Source organism: Takifugu flavidus, chromosome 9 (assembly GCF_003711565.1).
Source record: "Takifugu flavidus isolate HTHZ2018 chromosome 9, ASM371156v2, whole genome shotgun sequence".
NCBI classification, from domain to species: domain Eukaryota; kingdom Metazoa; phylum Chordata; class Actinopteri; order Tetraodontiformes; family Tetraodontidae; genus Takifugu; species Takifugu flavidus.
In genome coordinates, this window is record NC_079528.1 from 6,801,177 (window position 1) to 6,813,716 (window position 12,540).

Sequence of the window (12,540 nt, forward strand, 5' to 3'; positions counted from 1 at the left end):
TTGACAATTTAAGGGGTGTTTAAAAATTCCACCAGGAAGCTGATCTGTAAAGTTATTAACTGACAATTATTGATGTCACGTCCTTCATATTTGGTAAAGCCCCTAGAGGTCATTTTCTGACAATTCCTGTGGAATAACTGTCTGACAGAGGTCACTGGCCAAGCAAGCAGCATCTAGAACATTGTTAATTTCTAATATTTCTGTCTACTCATGTCTGTGCCATCAATATTAGAAATGACATCATTAGTCCCAGTCCTCTTCAAGGTTCCTGTTGAGCCTACCAGAGTTGGTGTCAATAATAAAAGTTTTTAAACGCTCATAAACTCTCTTGGAATTTCTAAAACTGCGATCTGCTAATTTAACTATCAGATATTCATTTGCAAATGAAAGCTGAAATCTAGAACAACAAAGCAGCAAAAACTAAAAATCTATCAACCTCCTCTTTTTACAGGAACTTGATGCTTTCAGGGGGCCTTGAAGTAACTGAGTGTCATTCAAATTGATTGACTTAAGATTCAAATGTTTAAACTTGCCAAGCACCCAAAAACCTTATTTATATGTAATTTGAGGGTTTGTGGAGAATCTCGCTGGAAGGGAAGGAATGAATGCCAAATTTGTGTGTACTCAAGTTAAAAATGCCCTAAAAATCAACATGCTGTACTTTCCTAGAGGCCTGCGAGACCTTTCGTTATCTCCTGGTTCTTTGAAAATGCCCTGAAGCGTATTGTTGGCTGGAGCAGAAAAACACTGGATTGGGTTTTTTTTAGTGTCACTTGGCAAAGGCAACTTTGCTGCTTTTGCCCCAACGTTTTTCGAATATCGAGCATCTTGTTCTGAAGTGGCCACAGACGTTACACTTCCAACAGCGTATTCAGACGATCTGTCAGCCATGAAGGTTTGCTCCAGATTATAGCTTCAAATAGCAGATGCAGGCAAGACCTGTCTGGAATATATAGACATCAGAAAAAAAGATGAGCAAGCTTTGAATATCTATCTATCTGTCTGTCTGTCTGTCTGTCTGTCTGTCTGTCTGTCTGTCTGTCTGTCTGTCTCACACACTGAGTTTTTAACTACAATAACTTTTTATTTATCTTATCTATTTATCTAATTTATTAGTTGTGCAACATAAGATAGACTCTGACTGTGTTTAGGTGAGCTTTGCAGAGGGACGAAGGGACAAATGTGTGTGAAAGTGGACAAACTCGTGAAAGACGAATCGTATTTTGGCTGTGAATCAGTCTGTCGGAGCGAAAGATGCTTGGCAGCCTGGAGCTCTTTTTATTTTTAATGAACAATGCGCATCATTAACAGCAATCATCAGGCAGTTTGGTGTGGAGGAACAGTCAGGTCATCTGTTAAAAGTGTCCCCGCACAAGGTGGAAATAAATGGCTGGTTGAGGAGGCCAAAGGAGAAGTGCCTTGTTTTCTTACCCCCTCTGTGTCACCAAGAGTCTGATGAGAAACATTGCAGGCATCTGTTGCCTCTTGCTGTTTGTGTTGTTATCGTCTCAACACAAAAGATGTGTTTACATATTCGTGAATACTTTGATTTACGATAATGCACTAATTTAACAGAGCAGGAGCACTCACATTATCTGCCAGTACTGGACTCTAAGGCCACAAGTTCATGTAGCAGCACAACCAGAAAAACACGTTTATGACTGGACGGTGGGTGGTTTATTCTGACTCAAGTGTCATGCTGCAGTTGTTTTCTAAGTACCTCATTATCACCCTCTACAAAAAACTATACCAGTGTTCTAACAATAAAGCATTTTCATATGGCGGGGGAATCAGATCCAACATCAGAAGACTCTGCAGGAGACCCAGGACACACTGGAGGGACTATGTCTCAACTGGTCTGGGAATGGTAGAGCCTGAAGAAAGAGCGGAGAGATGGATGGATGGATGGATGGATGGATGGATGGATGGATGGCAGCTTTGGTGTGAGAGGCATCTAAGCCAAAAAACATGATCTGTTATTGAATCTAACCTTCTCAAGGAGGCCGGTGGAAGCTGTATCAGCAGCACGATGGGGACTTGTAGGAGGTTTGATGCTCTATCTACTGACAGGCTCTTTGGGCACCTGCTCACCTGAGAATGCTGACAAAGAGAACTTTATAATCATGAAAGGGGGCTTCATAGGGTAGAGAATTGTACTTTGTCAACTGTAAAGATACATTAGAAAGCACTTTGCCATTTTTCCTATTGTTCCAGTGATGGTACTCAGGGATCTAGCTCTTTCTCTCCTCTCTGCCACTCCATCCCTCTATCTCCCCTCCCTCCACCTCTCAATCACATTCCCTCTCTCTCTCCCCCTCACTCTCTCTTATATTTCCTCCCGCTCTCTCCCTCATATTCCATCTCTCTCCTCCACCTGAGCTTTGTGCGTCAGGGACAGATGATGCAGTTGGTGGGAACGAGGTCCCCTTTTCACCTTCCTCCTGATCAAACTGCCCGCAGACCGACTCGATCTCGCCTCGCGTCGGTGTCTCCTCCCGCAGAGCACCGCATCCCTTGCGTTTCTCAATCGGTTCAACGAAAATCTCTGACTTTATTCCTCTTTTAGAGGACAATAACGCATCCAAAACTTCGATCATGCACCTTTATGTGGCTGTTATCCTCGTTTACGGAGTGTCCGGTAAGTTGGTCAAGTTACTTCATAAATGCAAAGTCGTTGATGTTTAATAGTGACTATTTTGTTGCGAAAATATCCACGTAGGACACTGATAGTGAGAGCGGATCAATAATTCATTATGTACTGATTATTTTAAACTCTGGAACTGCAGAAATACCCGCTGTGAAGTCTCAATATCGATGCAAAACCCGGGGCGTCAGATGGGCGCATCCCACATCTTGCAGCCGGTAAAACTGTAATCATTCCACTTGATCGGCTGCTTCCAACACGCTGGGCTATTTAGGAGCCAATGCCCATCACACCGTGGACATTTGGTCCCCTCGTTGAGCTCCGTGCGATCGCTTTTTTCCCCTCATCTGCAAATAACCGTTTCTTTCTGTCAGAATGGAACAATATGGGGTCATTCTATATTTCTATGCTTTAGGACTAAATGTGCAGAACACTCATACTTCCAATTTAAAAACGTGCAGATCTGGTTGAGCCACACGCTGAGTTAGTCGAACACCACACCGAAGCCAGCTCATGTAGATGGTAGGGGCGATGTCTCCAGCTGAGCTGTTTCTGTTATATTGTAAAAGGTCACCAAATTAGGAGCCTCCAGTGCAGTGTCACAGAGTTTGCAACCAGAGTGCAATTTCTTCTGTTGAGAAAAGCTGTGTGCCATTCAGAGTCTCTTGTTCTATGAAAGGAGGTGGAGGTGGAGGACATCTGCTTCCCCCATCTCTTCCCCCTTTACTGTACAGAAGGCATAGAGTTAGAACAGTCAGGAGAAAGGGTTATTTCACGGGTGTAACTGCAGGTTGAGGACATATTTGCATGGTGACAATCAAAAACCCGAGGACCAGCATGTTACCATATATGTCATTTTATTTATGATATGAATTGGAATTTCATTTTAGCAACATTTACAGTTAACATCAGAAATTAATATTCCCATCTGTGCTATCTCCTGTTGATTATGTTGTGGTTGATCTCCCCTATGCAAAGGTGCTCTCTGCTCCACCTCAGATTCTTTTGTCTCCTTTCACTTGTGATGAGCATCATTGTGCACATTATAGCGTAACATATAAGATGCATTACAGCTTGTCAACGGAAGGAAATGGGGAGCAAAACAATATGAAATGCAACTCCTGTTATTACCTAATCAATTAAGGCTAAATTTCACCTAAAAATAAGATAACACTACGGAGAATACTCCATACCTGATGGACATCATTACCTATAATAGTAGTAATAGCTTGATAGCATAATAAAGCAGCCAGTCAGTAACATGTACGTCAAATAATGAAAGATTTCGAGCCATATGCACTTGATCATATATAGAATACAGAGTCCTTCATGTCCATATCTTCAGTGGAAAAACAAGCGCAAGAACAGATGCACCAAAATGATCCCCCTGAGCTACAGCTTTGTCTGTTGAGGTTGCTGAGGTGATTGGTAATGATCTGGAACTGGTTCTGCTGACTTGGAGGGTCGTTTGTGGGATACTGGGTGAGATTATAGAGTTCACATAGTTATCGACAAAAAAATGGGATTGTAAGATCAATGGCCAAAAAAAAAAGCACTCCGATATTTGCTAGGCGGTTCCTAACAAAGCCACAGGCTTATTATATTTGTGACAGTGCTCAGGCGATCCTCACGATGGTCCATCTGTCCATATATAAATAAGAATCTTCAGATGGTAGTGCAGCCCGTCAGGTAGCTTCATTATTTCATCACTTATCAACTCTCTCGCCTCAAACTCCAGCGACAGTCTGAAACAGTGGTTATGGCTTGTGTTACCATTTGCATGCATGAACCATGTGTTTGACACACCGAAACCCAGAGTCCAAAGTCCACATTGAAAACCTTTTTTTCAATGTCAATTCATTTCTGAGGACCTGATTTTGGCACAAAAATAACCCCATCTGAATAATCCTCCAGCGTCTCAGTAACAAGGATGCATCTGAAGCATTTCAGTAACATCCAACCTTATCCACATACACACTCCTCCCAAGCATTAGCATTTTAATCAGAAGAGGCCTGACAATATTGTTTCTGAAATTCTGGACAGACCAGCGGGGACAACAGCAGTCTCACACAAATGTCCTCTGCGAGTGTATTTCATTTTGTCCAGCTCACACTCGGGCTCTTTTAAAGCCTCTCTAAATATTTTAAATGTGTTTTCTCCAATTCTCTGAATGACCCAGATGTCAAGAAAAGAAAATATTTGTCTTTGTAATTGTGCCAAAAGAATAAAAGTGGTGGAGGGAGCCATGAAAATGTTTGGGTTCTCCTCTTTCTTCTGTTGACTGTCAGTGTCGAGTCAACTACAACTTAGTCAAGAATTCAAAGCTAGGTCATGTTTTTCCTTCCAGCATCATTTATTAACATCGGGGCTACTTAGTAACCATCAGTGCCATTTGTATTGCACTGATAGTGTATGGAAACATAATCGGCCGTAATGAACAAACTCTCTTTGATGGCTGGAAATGAACTTCAGCTATCTCTCCCTAACACTTGTTAGTAGAAAAATAAAATAAAACTGTTGATATTGAGCATTGGCCTGAGGCATTGAAATATGTTTGTATGTGTACTGACACATATGTGCAAAGGGGTATCTGAATTCATTTAAATACATTTGCCTTGGATTAGGTCACTGTTCTATTGTTTCATCTTTGTAAGAGCCTCCTCACTGAGTTTTTATTTTTATGTTTGAATGGATTTAGGTTAGTCTCACAAACCACATGTAAACAAGGACAAAGTTCAAACACTGGTTTATTATGTCCATAATCGAAAGATTAATTGGTCCTGACAGGACTTGTCCCTCAAAACTACCTGAATTACTTTATATTCATGTCTAATTTTAGGCGTGTGACAACTAAATATGGAAATTTCAGCCATTTTTTAAGTAGGCCTGGTGTTGGATGTATGATCCACCTTTATCTGAGCTCTTAGGTCACGTGACTACATGTAACAATTTTTTTACCTAGAAAAAATCTGAACAAAAAAGGATTGGTTATTGGTTTCAACTCAGAAATTTCTCTGTTGTGCAGCCGTAGTTTGGGGTTTCTCTGAGAGATGCGGTCAGATTTTTGTTTAAATGATTACTTTAAAATCCTTCTGATTCTGCCTGCTTTGTTAACAGCACTGAATATCACAGAGGAGGCGACATCGTGCCCCCTCGGATATTTTCCCTGTGGAAACCTGAGCGTGTGTCTCCCTCAGCTCATGCACTGCAACGGCATCAACGACTGTGGCAATCAGGCAGACGAGGAGAACTGTGGTGAGGCACCATTTCAATTCAAACAAATTGTATTTTTCCACATGCATGCCGTGTAGTTTCAGCGCACCATTTGACTGAAGTTCATGCAGTTCTGTAAAAATAGACTTTTCCAACAGTTGTTCCAATTGCATTTTTCTGGAGTATTCAGTCATTCCAGCCTAGCTATCACTAATACACTAATCTCTTTTATTTACTTTGTTACTGTACCTTTGCATGATGCCTCCTCAGCTCAGTTGGACTCTTCTTGGACTCATGACTAGTGGTTTGTTTTATTAATCTTTTTACCTGTGAAGATGTTACCCTGCTGGATGGAACTGGGGGAACATCATGCAGGGAGAGAGAAAAAAAAAGGATTCCTTCTCCATGTTGGAGTCACACTAAGGTCCCAAGGGGAGGTGTCAGATTTGTGGCGGTGAATTAGTGTGGCCAGCGAGGAAAGAAACGGGTTCAAAGTCAAAAGGATTAGCAGCTGGTCAATCATGAGAGTGCCGCAAACTCAGGAAGGGACACGTTGTGGGGAGGATGGTGTTGGGGGGGGGGGGGGGGGCTTAATCATTTATTGTACGAAGACAAAGAAAAGAGGAAGCATTAAGGTTTCTAACTTTTACATTAAAGCATTAAAACTTGCAACTGGCGATAATACATTAGAGGCTTTAATGTGATTAAAACTGTGGTTTTATCTCTAATTAGTGCCTCCACGTTCTGAACGTTTCCCAACAGAATTGTTGCGTTGCTCTGTTTTTTGTATTGATTTTGTATTGCTGTTATTTTTTCTTTTTTATGGCTCCTGCGGTTTCCCCGGCATGCTTCTCTGCCTTTGCCATTGCCTTAACAACCATCACCAGTTGTGTCTCACGTCCACGAATCTCTTGTTTCTTGTTGCCCAGCCTGGCTGAACTGTTGACTGATAAGATCTTAATACAGAAATCACCCCATCTGTAGCTAAATGTTAATCATTGACAATGAAACAATTCTAAAGTTGTTTTTTTGTTGCTTCTATTAATGCCCAAATAACTGAATATTACTTTAAAAAATAATTTATCTTGGCAAATTGGAGCTGCCATCTGCTCAGAAACTGGATAGAATAATCATATTCACCTGGTAATGAGAAATATTTCACATTAAAGTCTTCTCCGTGCCGCTGAGTGACAGCAAATTGCATAAATGACATCCTGAACGACTGCAGAAGATCATCAGTCATGGCATTTGGGCAAAAGCAGGTGCAGCTTATAACAAACCTGTCAAACTGTAACCGGGGCCCATTCTGACATGTTTTTAGGCTCAATTTAGTCCACTAGAAATGATGATGTAATCTAAGATTTGTGTTTCACTGTTTACTTCTCATCCTTGCAGAATCAGAAATACTTCATTGCTTTCAAGGAAAATTTAGTTTACAGCTCTCACAGCTCAACGGTGGGGAATTAGACTGAGATCTCGGTGTTTGTTGGCTTGAAAGGGGGAAAGTTGAGTTTTTGATGATACAAAAACTGAATTCAATTATAGGGGAGCAAATTTCGAGCGGAATGATGTGAACTAAAAGGCTTTTCGGGCCGTGTTTTGCTCTTATTTGGACAAATTTGCAAACAGCTTTGGTCATGAAATTCATTATATTTGTTAAACTGAGGATTTCTAGTGAACTGGTATCATTTCCTGATACCAGGAGACGAGCTGAGAAGCCCACATAGGATGATATTTTGTCTTGATTGCTCTGCAGAATTCCTTCAACCCCATCATCAGTCTGTGATACTTGGGATCAATATATAATGGCCTTGTTTGTCTGGAAAGCTGTGGCAGTGGGAAGTTGATGGTGGTTTTATTTCTACTCTTGGGGCAGATAACCATTAACAGAGCATGTAAGAATCACTTTAACAATGTGTAATGAACTGGCAATTGTGCAGTGTGTGTAAATTATTCAATGTTTTCTGTCGGCAGGTGATGCTCTAGAAATTACCTTAAAACTGATTGAAGAAATTTTGAATGTTAAAAAAATTATCCAGTAATTCGGGGCAACTTCTAACGGTTACTTGTGTTAATTGCGCAGCATTTTTACAACAGTGTTAAAAGAAATGAAATGCCCCTATCTGATTTCTGGTCTCTATTTGCCACAGACTTTGTGAAGAAGAAATGTGGGGAAAAAACAAGGGTAGAACTCTAAAAATAGACTTGGTGGAGAAGAAAACCCTGTTTTTTTGTCACATTGCAAAACACCAATTGTAGATAATCCTTAAATCCATCCTTAGTCTGTACAAAAATACATTTAAATCCATGTGCAGAGATTGCTATTCCAAGCTGATTTCGACTGATAAAAAAGGAGGTTTCTTTTCTTCCTTCTTTCCCATGTACACTTGTGCCGTTGCCTTTGAGTACGTACGTGCTTGAATATGAATATGTAGGACGCAGAATCTCATACCAAGATAAAACCACCCCTTCTTATGTAAAATGTCATTATAATGTCAAGTATATTACATTCTTTTTCTTCAAGTTCCAGCAGGAGATTAATGATTTGGAAAGAATTACATCAGAATGTGACTGAAAGTCAAGTTTGCTGCACACTGCAATCATTTACAGATGCTGACCCCTGAATCTGCTGCCACAATCTCGGTCCCGAGTCTGGCAAGTTTAATTCTAACGCTTCAGTCAGTAATGAGCATGAAATACCTTTAGATGCAGATGAAACTCTATGAATGAAGAAAAACATTATTCTGTCCAGGAAAATGCATATTATTTAGTAATTAATTTGATGTGATTTGAGAGGGAAGTTATCTTAACATCAACCCTCTAAGAAGCGCTAACGCACCTGATAAATGTCAATTCATAGCCCTTCTAGTCTTCCACGAGAGCACAAGTTTTTATTTTTAGATTATTTTTCAGTCTGTTGCTCATTCTTTTTGTCCTCTCGCTCTACCCCTCTGGCCTCTGCTGCGCTCCTACAAACTGGTGCAAACCATCAGCTCCTAAACGATGGCTCCTCCGCAGACTCTTGTAACCAGAGTGAACTTTGATGGAGCAATCTCTCCACTAACAGCGTTGCTGCACTTGTTTTTCAGACAGATGCGTTCTTGGTTTTTTGTGTTGGTTCTTTTTCGTAAGTCAGAGAGCTTTGATTGATTTAAATCTCATTGCAGGAAATCTGGAATTATTAGTTCTTTCAGTGAACTTCAGTGTGTTGTCCGCCAGCTCTGACAACATAATTGCGGAGGTCATGTTTGCATTTTCTCTGCATTCTATTCTTATAGAAAACAAAACAAAAGCATTCCTTTCTCTTCAGCACAGGTATGAAAAGCAGATAAGAATGGAGATTAAAGCCAGTTTCATTTTCCAGCTGTTGCTTCCAATTTTTCATCGGACTTTAGTGGGATTAAAATTTTAACAGGCCCTGTAAATTCATCACAGTTGGCTTTTGTTATCATTCAACCTTGAGCTCAACCTCCAAACTCAATCTGTATTCTTGTTCAGTTATAATCAGTTGCTTCAGAAAGGTAAGAAAATGGCATTGCTATTACCAATCCTTCAGGTCACAGAACCATGGAGAGCTGTCAAACAGATACCAGCTCAAACAAACTAAACTGCAACCAAACTGGCAGCGCAGATCTGACTGACCTTTTACACAGAAAGTACATGAGCTACATCTGTCAGACTCTTGCAGGCAGTCCTGCTAAAAAGTTTTTTCTTTGGATAAATGTCATGTTAGGGGCGGGGTTATCATCCTGCTAAAGTCACACACATACACAGGCATTCTTATGGTACGTTATTTTATGTTAGAAAATCAGCCAAAAATGAAACATAGAAGAAGCAAACAGTTACAACAATTACATAGTTGCTTCTGACCTTAATTCACAATCAACTTAAATTTCATTACCTGTGTTCCTGTTTAGTATATTAAAATATATTATCATTATGATCATCACTATCATTACTGAACATATCTATATAAGTTATTTTTCCTGTTGTTATCTAGTTGTATGATTTTATATTCATCTTAATTATTCCCACCGCTATTTCCATCATCATCATCATCATCATCATCATCCCAGCCTTACCACACTTAGTGAACATTTTTTTTAGATTTCTTGAGGGTGTAAGAATAATGAATAGGAATAATTTAAAGGATTCCTGCATTGTGGATGTTGCAAAGTGCTCCTTAATGCTCAGGCTGCCAAGTGCCTTTTTTAATGTCAATGCACAGCCGCTGCAAACTGTTTTCATTTATTGATTTTATAATGTTTGCTATTAAAGCCACAGGTGTCGTGCTATTTATCCTATGCAGCGAGCAGGTTGCTGTTTAAGTAGGAATTTGTCCAGCCAGTTATTGAAGACTTTTTTGACTTTCATTAGTGCTCAGAGTGCTCCGTATTATTGTCTCTCCTTGTTTCTTGTCCTTAAGATGTTAGTTCTATTAGTACTTTCCTTCTTTTCTGGATTTTATATCTTATGAACTATTTGTGTAGTGTATTTTTCTGTTTAGGCATTTTATAAACCTTGAGTGGGCCACTGACATTGAGTGTGTGTGTTTGTAAATTAGTCTTAAAAGGTTGCTCTTTCTTGACCCTTCTATACTGCATTTTTTGATCAATATTAATCTAAACTGCAAAGACAGGGATATGGGCACTGATGTCATTTATTCGTATTCCACCTATTGTACTCTCCTCTATAGTGATGGTGAATATGTTTTCTGTTCGAGATGCACAGTGGGAAGTTACTCCTGTTGGTCTTCTGATTCTGGGTTTTCGTCATATACTATCCATAGTATTAATAAATAGTTTGGACATTTTGTGTTGATGTGTATTTAGCAGATAGATATGGGAGTCCCCACAGTTCTTTTACTCACATTGGAAAAGGTCTCATCTTTGAACCATTCTGGATTAGATCCAGGCACTGTCCATAAAGTGAATGGTGACATTTTTAGCTTTTTTATCTTAATTCATAATCCTCCATTTTAAAGTCTGATGTATTATACTCCCTGATGTGACTGAAATGCACGTATGGATTCCAGCTATTGAAATGAATAGACAGTTAATCAAACGCCTTTATTGTCTGAGTGGACTGATCTGGATTAGCAACAATTGATGGAGGAAAAGACGTTATTTAAGAGTGTTTTTTTTTTAGCTCCAGTTGGCCAGAGCTTAGCTCCAGATATTAAAGAGTGATTAATCATGTCAATGTCTGTCTTATTTCATGTATCATACTGTGGGAATTCTTCAGCACATACATAGAACATCCTTGTTTTTAGTGATTAAAAAGTGCTCCTTTTCCTTTTGTATTCCAGTCAAAGCTACATAATAGAACTATAAATACCAATATCTTATTGTGTCTGTCATGTGTTTTAAGTGTTCATGGTAATGTCAGAGAGGAAAAATGGCTTTGTTAGCCACTGAGAGAAAGCCTCTCCCCAACAATGAGACCTGCTTATGTGGCCCTTTGGATTTAGAAGACATTTAAAGTTATTATTCACTTGACTGCACAGAGAATTGTCTTTCCTCAACCTCATTTTGTTGTAAAACCAGCGTGCTCCTGTTGCTGATGTCAGGATATCCTTCATAATCATGTGCTCCCAGAAAGCAGCTATGGTTGATGTTTTTTCAGGGTTTGCTGGTCATCAGAGGGAAATCTTGAAAAGGAAACATGAGATGCTCTTTGTTCCTTGAGGAACATGTGCGGATGGTTTCATACTGCAGAAAGGAAGACGTATTGCTTGGCATTAAGTTCAGGAATGTGTCGAATACATATACCAGTATTTAGCTTTCAGTTTGAGGGTCATATTTGTAATATAAGAGAACAATCAAAAAACATAAACACAACCACTTAAGGACCCAACATAAGAGAATCCTTCAAAATCACATAAGATCTCTAAATCCAAATGCTAAATATAAATTAAACAATTACAACTGGGGGGACCAAAATGAGGCGGTTCTCCAGAGTCAGTGTTTGGGGCTTGTGTCTGGTAAAATGAGCAGCATGCAGAAATGTCCAAATAATAATCTCAAATATCATTATTCACCCCAGCTTCTGCAGATACCAGTGATGCAAATAAAGCACAGCTGAATTTATGTTTGTGCTTCGTAAATACACCCACTGCCTGCTAATAAGAATATGCATTCTGCAATTTCCCTTGATGGGGATCGAGTTCAATCATTGACTCAGTGATAGCGGCAGATTTAATATTATATTGACTGGTGCTGTTGAGGTTACTTCTAGTGGTGTCTCTGATAATGACTGCAACACTGATTAAAATTAGTTTATTGTTAATCATGTGTACTCAACAATTATTCCCCTTTTCAATGTTGGGTCTCATCACATACCTTTCTCTTGTGTGCGGAATTAAGTATTAATGTCATTATACATAAAAGCATCTCAAAAGCATTTACATCTCAGCTGACTACGTCTGATCCCACCACCTGCGGCCACCCATGGTGACCTGAGCACATGGTGAATAGCGAGTGCCAGTCAACGGCTGCTGCCTGACGCGGACTCTTAAGCCGACCCACATGCTGTGTCTTTACCAGCAAGTGATCCTACAAAGTGAATGACGTTTGTGCACAAGCTTTTCAGGGAAGCTCAATGGGACAGACACAGATGGTCGCTGTTGGCTAATATGAAATATCAACATGGCAAATCAAGGCAGCTCATTAGAATTTAAATT

The 12,540-nt window shown here is 39.8% G+C and overlaps 1 protein-coding gene and 1 long non-coding RNA gene across 2 annotated transcripts in view; one reads left to right on the forward strand and one right to left on the reverse strand.

Annotated features, from left to right (window-relative positions):
- The first annotated feature begins 1,898 nt into the window (after positions 1–1,898).
- The window catches only part of rxfp1 (relaxin family peptide receptor 1), a 32,747-nt gene continuing 22,105 nt past the window's right edge, over positions 1,899–12,540 (forward strand). Inside the window, exons 1-2 of the mRNA XM_057043575.1 lie at positions 1,899–2,638; positions 5,763–5,900. Of these exons, the coding sequence (XP_056899555.1) occupies positions 2,596–2,638; positions 5,763–5,900 (181 nt within the window). The 5' untranslated portion in view covers positions 1,899–2,595. The remainder of the gene's footprint in view (positions 2,639–5,762; positions 5,901–12,540) is intronic.
- LOC130531542 (uncharacterized) lies at positions 2,649–6,383 on the reverse strand. The gene is made up of 3 exons (XR_008952134.1): positions 6,108–6,383; positions 3,079–3,370; positions 2,649–3,007 (listed from the first exon to the last, which is right to left on the reverse strand). It is a non-coding gene; the product is annotated as an uncharacterized LOC130531542 (long non-coding RNA).